The sequence below is a fragment of the Rhineura floridana genome, chromosome 1 (assembly GCF_030035675.1).
Source record: "Rhineura floridana isolate rRhiFlo1 chromosome 1, rRhiFlo1.hap2, whole genome shotgun sequence".
NCBI lineage: Eukaryota > Metazoa > Chordata > Lepidosauria > Squamata > Rhineuridae > Rhineura > Rhineura floridana.
The window spans coordinates 179,279,552-179,297,298 of record NC_084480.1 but is presented as its reverse complement, the minus strand read 5'-3'; the positions used below and the strand labels follow the sequence as shown (position 1 = coordinate 179,297,298).

The 17,747-nt window shown below is 41.9% G+C and overlaps 1 protein-coding gene across 4 annotated transcripts in view; it reads right to left on the bottom strand.

The window, feature by feature from the left end:
* Positions 1–383: 383 nt before the first annotated feature.
* The window catches only part of SEMA5A (semaphorin 5A), a 198,066-nt gene continuing 180,702 nt past the window's right edge, over positions 384–17,747 (bottom strand). For all 4 annotated transcript variants that reach the window (XM_061588081.1, XM_061588090.1, XM_061588110.1 and 1 more), the window contains exons 17-22: positions 14,825–15,034; positions 12,821–12,991; positions 11,589–11,744; positions 10,862–10,909; positions 3,598–3,809; positions 384–1,607 (exon numbers count right to left, since the gene is read on the bottom strand). In XM_061588081.1, the coding sequence (XP_061444065.1) occupies positions 1,488–1,607; positions 3,598–3,809; positions 10,862–10,909; positions 11,589–11,744; positions 12,821–12,991; positions 14,825–15,034 (917 nt within the window). In that variant the 3' untranslated portion in view covers positions 384–1,487. The remainder of the gene's footprint in view (positions 1,608–3,597; positions 3,810–10,861; positions 10,910–11,588; positions 11,745–12,820; positions 12,992–14,824; positions 15,035–17,747) is intronic.

The following is a 17,747-nucleotide window of genomic DNA, read 5'->3' as shown; positions in this document are numbered from 1 at the left end:
GAGATGTGTACATGCTGCTCTCTACAGCCCTAGCTGCTGAATGCAAGCATCAGATTACCGGCTGCAGGGGTGGCCCCTTGGCTTGAGGCACTAAGCTCCAAACTCCTGTGCTTAGAGCACAGGACGGAGAGAGGAGCAGAAACAGGTTGGATGTTGAACCCAAGAATCAAGCCTGCATCCAAGGAAATGAGAGCCCTGGCTCTCTCACCACTAAATATAAAATCTTACATCTTATTTGGTATTTTCTTAGTAGAAAAAAAACATTTGAAATATACATTTTCTGTAACCAGTTGGCTGAAGTATTTAACGTAATTCTTTCACATTCATTGAAACAGTATTTAGTTGGTAAAAAAAAAAAAAAAAGCAAACGTATCATTGATAAAAACAAGCAACACCACCAGGGCAGTGAACTGATACAGAATTTGGACCATGATGTCTTTCTTCCAGTTTGTGTCAGCTTTATTCGCAGTTAAGCACTTCCGCTATTTACATAAGTAGGGCATGATGGGAAAGCTCACTTAGCGCATCAAAACTATTACATCAATGCTTTGCTTAATACACTTTATGTTGTTTTTAACAAGATGAATTAAATAAAACATTAAAAAGAGAAGCGTTTGTGCTTTCCATCTGCTCCTAAGAAATGAAGGGCAAAGGACATGACGGACCTGCAAGCAGGTCCATGGGCCATCTGTGTGCTCCGGAAGGTTTATGAATGTCCTAATGAACAATCCAGGTGGACTCTGTGCAGATACATTGGGAGGGCCATCACATAATGCAGAAGTAGATGCTTGGTTCTGAAAGTGCAGCAATAACATGCAGAAATAATTCAGCAAGCCTTCCCCAGCTTCCATTCCACAGGTGCATCCCAGCAGTTTGAAACAGAAAAAAACCCATGCATATTTCTTGGTAAATTCTATCATTTAATGACTCTGTTTCTGTAGCACCTGTTTGGCCCAGCTTCCCTTGTGCCAGAGGTAGCTTGTAGTCTCGCCATAATCTACTCTCAGTTTCTTCAAGGACCAAAACAATTTCAGGAGTCCCAAGTATCCAGCAAAGAAGGCACCACCAGCCCTCACATGGACACTGGAAATGGCTTGCTGCCAAACAAATCAGGATAATTTCATTCAATAATCTACCATACTGCAGTGGTGCAGCAAGGAGGCCTCCCACTTGCAGAAAAGTCTTTTTTCCCCTCAGTCGCTCTCTAGCCATTCTCAAAACACTTTTGAGAAGCTGAAACTAGGAAGTAGTAGAGTGGCAGCATATTTACCAAATTGGATTGGCCTTGACAAAATAATCCATGTCCTTTCGACAGGTCCTGATATAGTTATACAGTACAAATATTGTACTGAAATAAAACATTTTGGAAAGGGAACCTTTTACCCACACGTCAGTGTTTTGGTGTTCGCAGCAACATGACATTGATAAGTTGAAGTGTGCTCTGAGGATTCAGTCCTTGGGGACACATATCAGTTATAGACACCCTTTTAATATTCATCATAGTGGTTCAGATCTGTAAAATAGGCATTGGAATATGCCTTTGTAGTGTGATGTGGATTAAAGTACTTGTTTTGCTCTTCTAGTATCAGGTTATTTTTGTTAAAAGCCTGGGAATAAGAAAAGAGAAAAACAGAGTTTAGCACGCACATAGTTCTAATGAATAATGAATAAAATACTGAAATCCAAAGCAAGACAACTAAAACATATCCACATTTATTATATTCGCTGGTGGTGGGGTTGAAATGACGTGGTGGGTTGTTATTAAAGAAATAAAAAGATCAGAGGTAGAAATGAAGAAATTGCGGGATGGGGGAAATGAGACAGCAAGAGCGGCTTGTAAAGATGATTATTATGGCTGATTTCACACTGCACTTTATTCTGTTATTCTGATGATTTCTTACCTGGTAATTTAAGAACATAAGAAGAGCCTGCTGGATCAGGCCAGTGGCCCATCTAGTCCAGCATCCTGTTCTCACAGTGGCCAACCAGGTGCCTGGGGGAAGCCCGCAAGCAGGACCCGAGTGCAAGAACACTCTCCCCTCCTGAGGCTTCCGGCAACTGGTTTTCAGAAGCATGCTGCCTCTGACTAGGGTGGCAGAGCACAGCCATCATGGCTAGTAGCCATTGATAGCCCCGTCCTCCATGAATTTGTCTAATCTTCTTTTAAAGCCATCCAAGCTGGTGGCCATTACTGCATCTTGTGGGAGCAAATTCCATAGTTTAACTATGTGCTGAGTAAAGAAGTACTTCCTTTTGTCTGTCCTGAATCTTCCAACATTCAGCTTCTTTGAATGTCCACGAGTTCTAGTATTATGAGAGAGGGAGAAGAACTTTTCTCTATCCACTTTCTCAATGCCATGCATAATTTTATACACTTCTATCATGTCTCCTCTGACCCGCCTTTTCTCTAAACTAAAAAGCCCCAAATGCTGCAACCTTTCCTCGTAAGGGAGTCGCTCCATCCCCTTGATCATTCTGGTTGCCCTCTTCTGATTTTTTCCAACTCTATAATATCTGAGCATTATATCTATAATTTGAGGATTATATTTCATCTTTCACATGACATACAAGCTAGTTCCCGAAATCTTGTGTAATATAGTGCAAGTTTAGCACTAATTTTTGTGATAATGCCAGAAATAAACCGTTTGCAAGCTTGGAAACCTGGGCAGGCATCCCAGCATGCAGTGCACTCCTACCCTTTAGGCACGCAGGGGTTTTTTGCCTGATGAAAATTGTACCGGTATTCCGGCTTAGATGCGAGTAGCAGCAGCGTTTCCCACAAACACATCTATGCCTAATGGCTGAAAAAAAGTCAGATGCTAAAGAAAGAGCGGTTGCACAGAGACAGGATGAGATCTTAGACCTCCCACACAGTGGGGAAGTGTAGCGTGCAGGTGAGGGATGAAAACCACATTGTTCGTTGCCGTGAAAGACATTTGCGTTAAATGCCGGTATATCAGCTGAAACAGCTACTGTTCCTTAGCACAACATGTACTCCAGTGTGAAAGGAATTTTAGAAATTGGGACAGAAGCACTACCCTTTTAATCCGTTACACTAATGCAATAAGCCCCATGTCTGCAAGCAGCCTATTACAATCGAAAGAATAGGAAGGTGTTAAACAACAAATATTGGGACAAAACTATCAAAAGAAATAGGTAAGGGCGGAGGATGAAGGAGAGAAATGAAATATAGCAAGCAGATGATGAGGATGTGAAGAAAACTGGGTAAGAGAGGTGAGTAGAAGGAAACCATAAATGTGTAACTTTGTAAATTTATGGCACTGCAGAGAGGCAGCTGGCGCTGCCATGGAATCTCTTCTTCACACCAAAGTGACATGAAGGATGGCTCTAGAAGTTAAGGGGACTGAAGTCATGACGTGGAAGCCTTTTAGTACAGTCTCTGTGTGAGTCAAGTAATGTGTGCTCTAGTTCTGAAGGGAAATTTTGCCCCCCACCCCCAAAAAAGGTCAGGCCATTTAGAGTGCTGGTTCCATACTCTGGAATATTACAAGAACCGTCCCTTTTGGGACCATAGCAATTTTCAGGAGAACCCATATATCTAGATCGTACAAAACACCACTTCTATTCATTCCTTACCTTAATGGCTTCTACAGAATCATACTTGTCCAGCTTGTTGATGTGGTTAGTGATGTGGGTATTTAGAAGGGCAGGTGACACTGGATGGATGACAGTTGCATCATGGGACTGCTGCTGATACCGTTGGCAGTAAGTGTAAACCAGAAGAGTGAGAAGGCATCCTAGAATGGAGCTGCTCAGCCCCACGGCAGTCATGTGGAACATGTTAAACTCTGCAGGGTGGACGAGACAAAACATAGCGTTATCAGGTTTTGTTTACATTTGATTAATTTTCATATGTCATAGTTATACTCGGGGCTTTGTATACAAGACAGACACAGAGGGAAAAATACAGAATGCAAAACTAGGTACAGAATTCAGCGTTCTCAGAATCCAACCTTTTTTTAAAAAAAGCAAGTTTCTAGTCCTGAAAGATTATGGGATGGATTAGGAGTTCCTGTGAACTCTGCTGCTAGGATGCTCCCACTGGAGAACAGATGGAAGGGTATTTTTTTCCGGTTTTGCCTTCCCCCTGTAAATCTGCTCTGGAGAGTGGGGAGCTTCTGGAACACCACAGGAGGTGGCACAAGTCGCTGCAGGAGCAAGGAGAATTAATGGTCACCTCCTGATGGAGCCTCTGCTGGATTGCAGTTTCTTCTGCAAATGGAAGGAGTGAAATCTTAACATATCTTTTCTTTGAAGTGGTGAAGGAAATAGCTTACCTGCTGCACTAAGGCCACATTCACAGCATTTGTTTATTCCACTATTATTCCATTTTAAACAGTCATGGCTTCCCCCAAAGAATCCTGGGAAGTGTAGTTTGTGATGGGTGCTGAGAATTGTTAGGAGTCCCCCCCATTCCTCTCATAGAGCTACAATTCCCAGAGTCCTCTGGGAGGAGGGTTTGACTTAAACCACTCTGACAATTGTAGCTCTGTGAGGGGAATAGGAATCTCCTAACAACTCTCAGCACCCTTTACAAACTACAGTTCCCAGGATTCTTTGAAGGAAGCCATGACTGTGTTAAAATGGAATAATAGTGGAATAAATGTATGGTGTGAACAAGAGTTATTACCAGCAGATGAAAAAGTAGAGAACTCATGCAAGTTAGGAAAACGTGGAATAAGAAGCTGCAAAACAAAAGAAGGAACAAGCAAGCATTAAACTTAAATCCACAGTGGAGGATTCAATAATGATGGTGCTTCCACAGAAGATGCTTACTTTGGAAGTGTCATTCTTCACTGTTTACCTTTTTATACATACCAGCATCATCAAATTATTACTCTGTGTCCTCCCCGTGCGGCTTCTGTCTCCTTGGGACAGAAGTTAATCCAACTTTAAAAAGAAGAAGACTGGAACAGCAATGCAATGTCGGCATGTGTAGATGGCCTTAACACAGCCTTTGCCAACCTGGTCCGCTCCAGCTGTTTTGTACTATACCCTCCATTGGCCCAGCCAGTACATGCACCAGGTTTGCAAAGGTTGCCTTAACGCTACCATCCTTTTGGAGAGGCATGGTTTTGACATTTACAGGGACACTCTGGGTGGTTAAGGCCTATAACCAGGCCACGCCTCTTCACTTTCATGTCTGTGAGAACACCCCTTTCCCATTTTCTTCCCCATTATTATCAGTGCAAAAAGAAAAAAAAACTTGTAATAAGTTGTGCTACAATGTAATTTTGCTTCATTTTGCTTTTTAATTATTAAAATATTCATACAAAAGCACTTAAGACATAATTGATCCAGAAAGCATAAGTGCACAATGAGAAATAAAAGATTGAGGAAATGGTGGCATGAAGGGAAAAGCAACTAAAGGTGATGGGGCAGGGGAAAGCCATTTCAGGAAATGATTAATTAAGGAGTCAATTGCAACAAGATTGGAACCACTTTGATCCACATCGGGCAGGAGATAGTTGCTGATTGAAGGCCATAGTTCTAAGCGTACTTTACAGGAAAGTTCCATTAAATGGAAGGGGGCTTACTTCTGAATGCACATACTTGGGAACTGGCCATAAAGTTGCCCACTTATGCCTTTGCTGTGGGGGTGTAACGTTGGAAGACTGCAATGGGGATGAAGTGCTATGGACCCATAGTGAATATCTCACTCCCAGTTCATGACACAAGAACAATGCTCCAACAGCACTAAAAGGTTCTAGCTTTCAAGCACTCTGACTCAGCAGTACATTCTGCAGAGAATACCTCCCTGGAAACGTTTGAAGAAGGCAGGGGGAATACAACTAATGCCTTTTGGAGGGGAGGGAAACATGAAGTCATCTCAGCATATGCATTGCGTATATGTACTGAGAGCGTATGTACAGGGTTTGACTAGTAGTAATTACATTGTTCAGAGAGGGGGACAAACATATTAATCTGGTCCTGGGAACGGTCTTTCAGAGTGTTACGATTAGAATCCATCCCACCAATTTGGAATTGGGAAAAGGAATAAAAGACTTTCATCAGAAGAGCAGCATTGGTTTCTACAATGCAGGTGCTGTGTAAACGGAAAGACAAGACCAAACCAGACATAGGCAACAAGAGTTAGCGGACCTGGCAGCTTAAGAAAAAGTGGCATATATAAATTCGAGATATGGATGAGAAAGAAATATACACTTCAATTATGTATATCTGTACACACCAGTAAAGAAGCTTCAGTATAGTAGATATTGGACATTAAGCCTTTAAATTTATACTCGGGACTTTGACTATGTCATGTAAGAACAACAGAATAAAAACGCTGAATGCAATACTGGTTTTAAAATTCAGCTTCCTGAGAATCTCTGCTTCCATTTTTATTTGTAAAAAGAGCATGTTTCTAGCCCTGGTGATTATGAACATATGCAGTGAAGGCTGTTAAGGCGGTTCACTAGGTGAAACTTCCAGCTGCCACAAGGAGATGGGGAGGGTCTTCCCACATTGACTTTTCAGTGCTGGACGGCAGCAGCAGAGGTGGCGGTTGCTGCAGCAGCCCTTGATGAGTGCACAATTGCTGAGTGGATGGTCACCTTGGCATAGGACCAACCATTTAGCAACCCTGTGCTTGCACAACGCCAGCTGTGCTTCCCCCAGCCTTCTGGTGGCAAAGGCTAAGGGCAGGAACACACACACACACAAATCACCATACTGTGATGACTGCCAGTTTCACTTAATGAGCTGCTTCATCTGCAGCCAGCAATGAATTCTTAAAAGTGTAAGGATAATGCTTGCTGAAATCTTAGAAGCCAGTGTAATTGCTCAGTAAGGTTTGCAATGAACGGAGAGCAGCTCTTTGTCTTCTCTATGACTAACAGAAACAGAATAAATGTTGCAGATTCAGAAAAACTGGGAAAGTGTGCCTGTTTTGCATAATTGACCGCAATCATATAATTCAACTTTTTTGCACAATTGATCCTGCTAAAATAATTCAGCTTTTATTGGTTTTGGCAGATTGATTTTGTACATGTGTTTAATATTATTTAACAATGAATACAAACACTTTATGCTACTAATTTGACCCTGTTGGCTTGTGTAACAACCCTCCCAAAAATAACTTTCTGGTAAGAGGGGACTGAGTACTCTTTGGAGGTATGGAGGAACCGTATGGAGAAGAAAGTTGTTTTCTGCCTTCCTCAATTCAACCCATAATTTAGAAAATAGCAGTGTATGGATCTGTACGTGGATAGAAAACAAACATCCTCCTGAAATCATTGAAATACCCATTTTGCTACACAAACAATATACTACAGGCACCAGTTCTGAGACACTATAAATACTATTTGAAGAGCTCAAGTTAGCAATTACATGTCTATCTTCAGACTCTCCTTTAAGAATTTTTCTAGTTTCAGTTGAGACTCACAAATCCCTAGGTACTCAAAATTGATATTGATGGTTTGTCTGATTACTGATAGGGATGATGGCCACCTGTGAGTGGAAATATCCTTTCTTTTGGGACTCTGGAGGTGAAGTGAAGATGACAAGGGAGGGCCGACTGCTGGTCTCTAAACTGATCCTGTCTTGGACAGGGTAACTTTCTCACTTACAACTTTTTGGGTAAATTTGCTTTACCCAAAGTACGTTTGACTTCAAAAGAGGAAACTTCACAAAAATGAGGGGATTGGTAAAAAGAAAGCTGAAAAACAAAGTCCAGAGGGTCACATCACTCGAAAATGCTTGGAAGTTGTTTAAAAACACTATATTAGAAGCTCAACTGGAGAGCATACCGCAGATCAGAAAAGGTACCGCCAGGGCCAAGAAGATGCCAGCATGGTTAACGAGCAAAGTCAAGGAAGCTCTTAGAGGCAAAAAGTCTTCCTTCAGAAAATGGAAGTCTTGGCCGAATGAAGAAAATAAAAAGGAACACAAACTTGCAAGAAGACAATAAGGGATGCTAAAAAAGAATTTGAGGAGCACATTGCTAAGAACATAAAAACCAACAACAAAAAATTCTATAAATACATTCAAAGCAGGAGACCATCTAAGGAGGCGATTGGACCCTTGGATTATAAGGGAGTCAAAGGTGTACTAAAGAACAATAAGGAGATTGCAGAGAAGCTAAATGAATTCTTTGCATCTGTCTTCACAGTGGAAGATATAGGGCAGATCCCTGAACCTGAACTAACAATAGCAGGAAGGGATTCTGAGGAACTGAGACAAATAGTGGTAACGAGAGAGGAAGTTCTAGGCTTAATGGACAATATAAAAACTGACAAATCACTGGGCCCGGATAGCATCCACCCGAGAGTTCTCAAAGAACTCAGATGTGAAATTGCTGATCTGCTAACTAAAATATGTAACTTGTCCCTCGGGTCCTCCTCCGTGCCTGAGGACTGGAAAGTGGCAAATGTAACGCCAATACTCAAAAAGGGATCCAGAGGGGATCCTGGAAATTACAGGCCAGTTAGCTTAACTTCTGTCCCTGGAAAAGTGGTAGAAAGTATGATTAAAGCTAGATTAACTAAGCACATAGAAGAACAAGCCTTGCTGAAGCAGAGCCAGCATGGCTTCTGCAAGGGAAAGTCCTGTCTCAGTAACCTATTAGAATTCTTCGAGAGTGTCAACAAGCATATAGATAGAGGTGATCCAGTGGACATAGTGTACTTAGACTTTCAAAAAGCTTTTGACAAGGTACCTCACCAAAGACTTCTGAGGAAGCTTAGCAGTCATGGAATAAGAGGAGAGGTCCTCTTGTGGATAAGGAATTGGTTGAGAAGCAGAAAGCAAAGAGTAGGAATAAACGGACAGTTCTCCCAATGGAGGGCTGTAGAAAGTGAAGTCCCTCAAGGATCGGTATTGGGATCTGTACTTTTCAACTTGTTCATTAATGACCTAGAATTAGGAGTGAGCAGTGAAGTGGCCAAGTTTGCTGACAACACTAAATTGTTCAGGGTTGTTAAAACAAAAAGGGATTGCGAAGAGCTCCAAAAAGACCTCTCCAAACTGAGTGAATGGGCAGGAAAATGGCAAATGCAATTCAATATAAACAAGGGTAAAATTATGCATATTGGAGCAAAAAATCTGAATTTCACATATACGCTCATGGGGTCTGAACTGGCGGTAACTGACCAGGAGAGAGACCTCGGGGTTGTAGTGGACAGCACGATGAAAATGTCGACCCAGTGTGCGGCAGCTGTGAAAAAGGCAAATTCCATGCTAGCGATAATTAGGAAAGGTATTGAAAATAAAACAGCCGACATCATAATGCCGTTGTATAAACCTATGGTGCAGCCGCATTTGGAATACTGTGTACAGTTCTGGCGCCTCATCTCAAAAAGGATATTATAGAGTTGGAAAAGGTTCAGAAGAGGGCAACCAGAATGATCAAGGGGATGGAGCGACTCCCTTACGAGGAAAGGTTGCAGCATTTGGGGCTTTTTAGTTTAGAGAAAAGGCGGGTCAGAGGAGACATGACAGAAGTGTATAAAATTATGCATAGCATTGAGAAAGTGGATAGAGAAAAGTTCTTCTCCCTCTCTCATAATACTAGAACTCGTGGACATTCAAAGAAGCTGAATGTTGGAAGATTCAGGACAGACAAAAGGAAGTACTTCTTTACTCAGCACATAGTTAAACTATGGAATTTGCTCCCACAAGATGCAGTAATGGCCACCAGCTTGGATGGCTTTAAAAGAAGATTAGACAAATTCATGGAGGACAGGGCTATCAATGGCTACTAGCCGTGATGGCTGTGCTGTGCCACCCTAGTCAGAGGCAGCATGCTTCTGAAAACCAGTTGCCGGAAGCCTCAGGAGGGGAGAGTGTTCTTGCACTCGGGTCCTGCTTGCGGGCTTCCCCCAGGCACCTGGTTGGCCACTGTGAGAACAGGATGCTGGACTAGATGGGCCACTGGCCTGATCCAGCAGGCTCTTCTTATGTTCTTAAGTTGCTTTAGTAAGCCACTGGAGGACCTTTCTCCTGTAAGATACTTATCCAGGGATATGCGTACTCTGAACTTAAAAAAATTCTGCATGAAGGAAACCCAATTCTGCAACAAGTATAAATTATGCAAAGTAAACACAGGTGCATAGGTTTTCTTATTTTGCAGAATTCATTCTGCCATTTTTACTATTTTGCAAAATGTTTTCTGCTTCTGTAGTCACAAGCAAGGGGTGAGGAGATTAAAGTAGACATTGCCTTAGCACTGTTGCACATGGCTTTATTTATTCATTTCCATTGTTTATTTGTTTATTATTGATTTACATTTGTATCCTGCCTTTCCAAACAATGGTGCTCAAAGTGGCTAATAAGAAATAAAATACAATATAAGGCAACTCTAAAACAAGCAGGTAAAAAACAAATCAATGAAACTGCCAGTTTCTTATTGAGTTGCACTCTGAACATTAGTGTTGCAGCATCCAGGGTTCAAATTATGTGTAATACAGAGTTCTATGTTTCTTTTCCGCAAAGCAGCCCAAGGAGAAGAATGAGTCTGAGCAGAAGAATGGATGGAGAGGGGCTACTTAACCCCTCCAGTCTCTTCTACAGCTCCCCCCCCGCTACTTTTTATCTGTGGGGAAAAGAGTTGGATTCCCCACATCTTCTCACTCACGGGTGAAAATGCAGCATGGGGAAGTTGAACTGATCCAGAGTGTCTCCTGACTGGCTCTGTCTTCATGCAGGTTTGCTGCTTTGGGTTAAAAAAGAAAAACCATGGAGGAAAACATCATGGGACTCTGCATGAAACACATAACAGCAGCCTTAGCTGATGAATAAGGTTGGGGAAAACAGCATGAAAATCATTCGGGGGGTGGGAGGATGCAGAAAAATAATTGCTGATGGAAAGAAAATTTGGGAGTGGGCGAGGAACCCTTACCGCCACATCGCTTTTCTTTCATGCTGCCGGTTCTTGCTACTGTTACATCTGCAAGAGCAAATAATTCCGTTATTAGCATTTGTAAAGAACAGCAGTCCTAAATAATTCTTCAAAATTCCATTTCAAATGTTAACAATATAGATCAGTCTGTTATGAGGAATTTTTCAACTGGCAACACACAATCAGCATGCTGCTAATTTTGCTGAGGCAAAAGAAACCGTGTTTCATTCTGCAAAGTTAGCGAATCAAAAAGTGAAGTGCTCCAGTCCAGCGACTGCAAGGCATGCATCAAGAGCATCATGAGTGCCAAAACCAGGAGGGTTCAGCCAGTGGGATGGGAGAGAAGAGACTGAAAGTGACCAATTGACTTGCATGCCCTTTCGGAGGGAGAGAGAAAACAGCTGCCTTAAGTCCACCCCCTCTCCCACTCCATCCTGCTAAACAAGTGACCAGCACCTGTTTCTTATTCTGCTTTTGTCCCACTTTTCCTTTACTAAATTCACAGCAACTCACTCAGGGCTCCCATCTAAGAATTGATCGGGTCCAGACCCCTCTCATGACCCTTTCCTAATTGCCAAGTGCACAAGAGGTCAACTGATCGACTGCTTTAGCTAAATTGGAGAAGCTGTGTCTTTTTAAGTGGCTTACATTGTTGTAAAATAATTGTAAAAATTACATGCTGGCTGGATCTGGATAAGAAGAAGGAATGTAGGAGATCTGCCCTTACCTGGTATGAAATTGGAATCAGGAAAACATGGCTGGCTCTCCGTGGTATTTCCAGAACACTGGTGACCCACAGGAAATAAAACATTACACTGGCGGGTGCGAAACCGGATTCCAGATGAATCGCAGACAGACCACGCTGACCAGTCAGACCAGCTATCTGTGACAGCCAAAAAAATCAAGAGGCACATGAACAGCAAATAAAATGTTTGAATAGACCAGTATATTTTTTCCTACCTAAGTAAATAAATACCTTGGGCCAGATTCTCACATGATCAGATTTTAACACAACATTACCCTCACTGTGCAAGAATTTTCTATGCACGAATGCAAGGATTGCCTTACTTGAGACAGTTATTATGTACAAATGTTGCTGTGACTGTTAACAAAATGCCCATCTAGCTCTTGAAGTGGCACATGGGGTGTCCTTTTTTGGATCAGGACAAGATAGGAAGTTTAGTGCTGTGACTTGGACAAAGCCAGTCATCTGCTTGGAGGGCTGAGGGGACTGAGCCCAGCCCCTCCCTCCCCCAATTATTAGTCATCCAAGCTTGAAGTGTATTGGCAATCTGTTCAATGGAGAGATGCTCATACCCAGCAGCATACTAGGAACTCACTGCTGTGTATGAGGTTATGGGGTCTGAGGCCCAAATGTGCATAGAGTTTTAATTCTTTCTTGAGCAAGCAGGCTTGACTGCATCTTGAGCTTCCCTGTACCTGCTCCACATCCTCCTGAGGCTGAGGCTAAATAAATGATGTAATGACATCCAGAGCTTGGAAAAGTTACTTTTTTTGAACTACAACTCCCATCAGCCCCAGCTAGCATGGCCACTGGATTGGGCTGATGGGAGTTGTAGTTCAAAAAAGTAACTTTTCCAAGCTCTGATGACATCATAATACAGGGTAAGTGAGCATATACCTATAGGGGAGCACTGCACAGGAGGATGCTCTTTTTAGTAGTAGCTTTTCTTTCGATGCTGTTTTTGGTAGTGTCAGCCTGGGCCACTGCCTACATCAAAACACAGCTATGAAAATGTTGGACTTAGCACCGCCATGAAGCACTTAGGGTGAGTCACAGTATCTCAGGCGAACCTTCCTCACAGGGTTGCTGTGGAGACAGGGTTGTGGAGATAAAACAGGGGTGGGGAGAACCATACATGCTGCCCTATGCTCCTTTGGAGAAAAGGCTGGATAAAAGTTTAATTAAAAAAAATAATCTCAAAATACAAAATGTACCTGGGCATTGCTGTGTATTGCAGAGTGCTTCTTCAGTGTGGAGTCCTAGACAAATATCACCTCCATAAGCTGGTGCTGGGCTTGCGCATGAGCGGGTCCTCATATAATGCCCACCTCCACAAGTAGTGGAGCACTTAGACCATGATGACCAACAAGACCAACCTCCATCGACTGCAAAAAGACAAAACACCGCATCGTTTCTTACTCTTAGTATGGAGATCAATTAATTAAAAACATAGGAAGAGCCCTGCTGGATCAGACTAAAAGGCCTACCCAGTCCAGCATCCTGTCTCCCACAGTGGCCAACCAGATGCCTCTACCATACTCCCCATTTGTGCTCCCCAGTAACTGGTACTCAGAGACATGCAGCCTCCGGTACTGGAGGTAGTACATAACCATCACGACTAGTAACCAACTGAACCATTCTCATGCATATTTCATAGCTGAGTACTCCATAGATAATTGCAAGCATCTCCAGCAAAGAGTTTCAGGCCATTTTCTAGACTGTAAAAATTAAAATTAGAAAGAGAGCACAATATTTTTTTACGGGTATAAGAGAAGAAACGTAAAAGCACATCCTGAACTGCAACACGATAGGGTGTGGCAGCTCTGAGGCAAATCAAGGAAATCTGAAGGGCCCTTTGTAAGTTACAGCAGTAGCTGAGGCGCTGTTTTCTGTGCCTTCTTCCCAGATTTCAGTTGGAAGTACTGTATCTGTTTAAAAGCCATCTTTCTCAGCCTGGCCCCAGTCAGGCGAGAAGGATCCATGCAATCGGCCCCACTCATGGGGTTTGAAACTTCAAAATATTACCACAGAAAGTCTTGATACCACAGAAGGTACGTTGGTTTCAGCCAGCTGTGAATTGTTACTAAGAATTTACACTGAGCTATTTTCCCTAACAGTGCATATTTTCAAAGCAAGACTGTGGGCAAAACTAATGAGCAATTGTGCAAATCGTTTTTTAACATGTCAATAGGAGGTGTGCAATGGGGGGGGGAGGGCTGATCCAGACTGGGCACCCTCAAAGGGAAGGGGGGGCACTGCAGTCCTGACAGATTGCATTCTCTGCACCTGCTGTTTGCATTACACATTGCCTCTCCCGCCAAAATTCTCTTGGCCAAATCATGCCTCCATGTAGCTTTCTAAAATGTAGCTTATGAGGGCTGTCACAAAGGGTAAGAGGGAGGCTCTTTTTCTCCTTATCTTCCCTTAATGCAGGCATTGCCTCACCTAAAAGACTGGTTTAAAGTTATGTATTCATTCATTCAAATAGACTTCTTGGGCGCCTTTCAAAATATAAATATTTTCCCAAGGCGGCACAGAAAGTACATTAAAAACAGTAACTGCCAAAAACATAAACATTCAGATTTAAAATAATTAAGCAAAAAAAACACAGTAAAACTATATCATTCCAAGCCAGCAATCCTATCGTAAAAAGTTAAAACCTTTGCACAACCATCAAAGACAGCACAGACAACAAAAATACACCTTCTAATTAAAAGCCAGCTGAAATAAATTGTTAAGAAGTTTGGGTGGTATTCAATGCTAGTCCTGCTCATAGTATACCCATTGAAGCCAATAGGCATGACTAACTTTGGTTCATTAATTTAAATGGGTCTAGTGTGGTGTAGTGATTACAGTGTTGGACTACACCTGGGAGACCAGGGTTCAAATCCCCACACAGCCATGATGCTCACTGGGTGACCTTGGGCCAGTCACTGCCTCTCAGCCTCAGAGGAAGGCATTGGTAAATCCCCTCTGAATACTGCTTACCATGAAAACCCTATTCATAGGGTCGCCATAAGTCGGAAAGTTGAAGGTAGTCTATTTCTATTTTTCACTCTGAGTAGGATTTAGCAGAAAACAATGCTAAGCCTGCAGTCCTGAACTAAACAAGGCTTACTTCTGAACACATACGTATAGGATTACACTGTTGCTGTTTGTTGCTTGTACAACCTGGAACTAGATCCATGCTTTCACACTTTCCTTCCTTGGCCTCTTACCTGGGCAAGGGAGAATGTTGCATTCTTGGTATTCCAGGGATGGTCCCAGACATGGCAGCCCCCCATACTTTGGCTCAGGGTTGTTGCAAATACGTTTGCGGTTCCGAATTCCTCTGCTGCAATCACGGCTACACTGAGACCAGGGAGACCAGGAGGACCAGGCACCATTAATTGTATGAGCAGAGTAGTGCCCAGAATGCATGAATTCACCTGCAAGACACAAGCACAAGCAGTACACTAAAAAGAAAAACAGATGTCTCTGCAAAACAAAAATGTGCCTAATTTGAATCACCTTGATTTTTAAAACATTGTTTTTCTTACTGTTCTAATTTAATTTGACTTTTGATCCAGTGGTTTGGGATAGTTAAAATAATGTACACAGAGAATGATAATTTTGTATTTAACTTGACAGTAGCAACAAGACTGACAATTGCTTATTATTAGAAATCCCAGAATTATTGGAATAGTAACAACCAAGGAATGATGAACTGGCTACTCGTGGTTCAAGTGAAACTCTCAAATAAATTGTCTCTGTCACCTAGTGGCCTCACCAAACTCATTTTTAAGTTGGAAGAAATACAGATTCTGCTCTATTACCTCTTTCTCTTTCGGATTGTGTTACATGTAAATGAATGTACCAATATGTAATGAACACTCTAATGGTGGAGCCCTTGCTGTTAGATAGCTCCGTCTTTACAATGAAGCCTGTCACTCACCACCCTGGGACGTTTTCCTGGAGAACCAGTGAAATGCCAGAAGTTGGCCATTTCTCAAATAGATTGATATGAGATATTTAAAATATAATAAAAACAATGACCTTCATAAGGAGGCATGAAATGAAACACTAAACTGAAATATTTATTGGAAAAAGGGGTTGAGCTTACTGGGAAGAAAAAAATTAATGGAATATAAAACTGTCAATATCATTCTCATTAAATTATTTTTGGAAGATATATTTTAAGCCACATAAACAGCAATTCTTGCCTTGAGCAGGGGGTTGTACTCAGTGGCCTTATAGGCCCCTTCCAACTCTACTGTTCTATGATTCTAAGTATCCGAAACTGTCATGAAGCTTAGATAGCCACACTTGTGCATAGTCGTTAGCAGGCTTCACTCTTTTCCCCTTCCTCCTACCGTTTTGTTGAAATTTAGAGTGTAAGCTCCTTGAAGCAGGGACCTAGCTTCTGTTATGTTATTCTAACAGGCTCGATTAATCTCACAAGACAGAGCTGTTAAAACCTTCCAGAATCTTTTCTTGGCATCAAAATTAAAGAAACAAAAAACAATAGGAAAGAAAAATGAGCTCTCTACACGGACACAAGCCACAACTCCAACAAACATAGGCACATTTCAGAACATGTTAAACTCTCGCATCAAAATCCACAGAACTTACAAGTTCCTAACAATTTGCCTGGATAATGCCTCATGTATTTAGATGCACGCCTGTGATTTTTAAGTGTATATTTATTCATTCATTCATTCAATTTATATCCTGCCCTTCCTCCCAGAAAGAGGAAACCTAAAGCGTGAATGAGACAAACAAGTGTTTGAAAAACATATATTATAGAGACACACGCGGTGAGTTAGGACTGGCTGTGGCCCTACTTGGTGGAATGGCTCTGACAACGTGGCATGAATTGCAGATTAAAGGAAAGGAAAAACAGCAAACTCTTAAACAGGAGACAATTACATTACTAGAACAGGACAGTACTAAACCTGAGTCCAAAAAAGGAGAATAGAAATATAAAAGTCAAGAGCAATTGACCTGAGTAGGGAAATTGAGTTGGAAAGTGACTCCTTTCCAATGATCTGCTTTAAAAGGATACAATATACAACAAATACCTTGTGACACATTTAATGAATATGTCCCTCCTAGATTGTATACTATTACATTTATAATGAACACCATCTTTGCTCTTTTCAAGCACAGGATATTTGTGTTGCTTACTGTTATGTTGTATGTTTTATGTATGATTCTTATGAAAGGTGAAATATGTTTTATAAGCATGGTGCTTGATAGATTGACTGACTGTTACATAGGTGCTGCAACCATTGTAAGACTCTCTGGACAGTTTACATGTTTTTTCCCAATCCCAAGATTCCTTTTTATCATGGCTCATGTATGAGTGTTTGCTTAAAAGCAAGCCTTATTTTTCTTAAAAGGTTTACTCCCAAGTAAGTGTGTGCAGAACTGTGTTGTCTTGTTCAAGAATTCCACACCTACCCTCTCTGCATGAATCAGAAGTGATATCCCTCTCTGTAATAGCAAACTCACCTCAGCTGCTGAGTGTCAACAAGACAGTACTCAAAATGGCCCTCTGAGAAACAAGAAGGGGGTGTTAGCATGCTCAAGGAAACCCCAGATTGCAGAAGTCAACGTTTCTTAAGGGGAAAAAATCTAACGAGGACTGAACATGCTCAGTGAAGACAGAATACTGAGTGTGTATTGTGGGTAGTGGGGAGAAAACCAGAGAGGAGGGAGAATGGCATGGAGTATCCTGGAAGAGGGCGTAGCTGACTGACTGGAACCCTGAACAAGAGCACTGCACACTAAACATTTTGTTGTAGGTCCCACTTGTGTTATTATACTACTTAGCACTTAACATAGCACCTTAGAGTGTTCTAAGCCCTTCACAGCCATTATCTCAATAACCCTTATCACAGTTCTGGAAGGCAGGACAGTAGGATTTCTCTATATTGCAAATGCAGGACTAAGAGAGTAGTCCAGAGGCCACCAAGTGAGTTAATTACAGAGATTTGCATCTGGGATTTCTTGGCTCAATCTCTGAGCCTCTGCCCTAGTTCTTTTCTCCTCCCTTCCTTCAATCTCAGATCTATTTTCATTTGCAGACTCTCAATTACCAGGCCATTTTTAATTAAGGGGAAATCAAAGTTAAGGGAAACAATGATAAAAGCCTTCAAA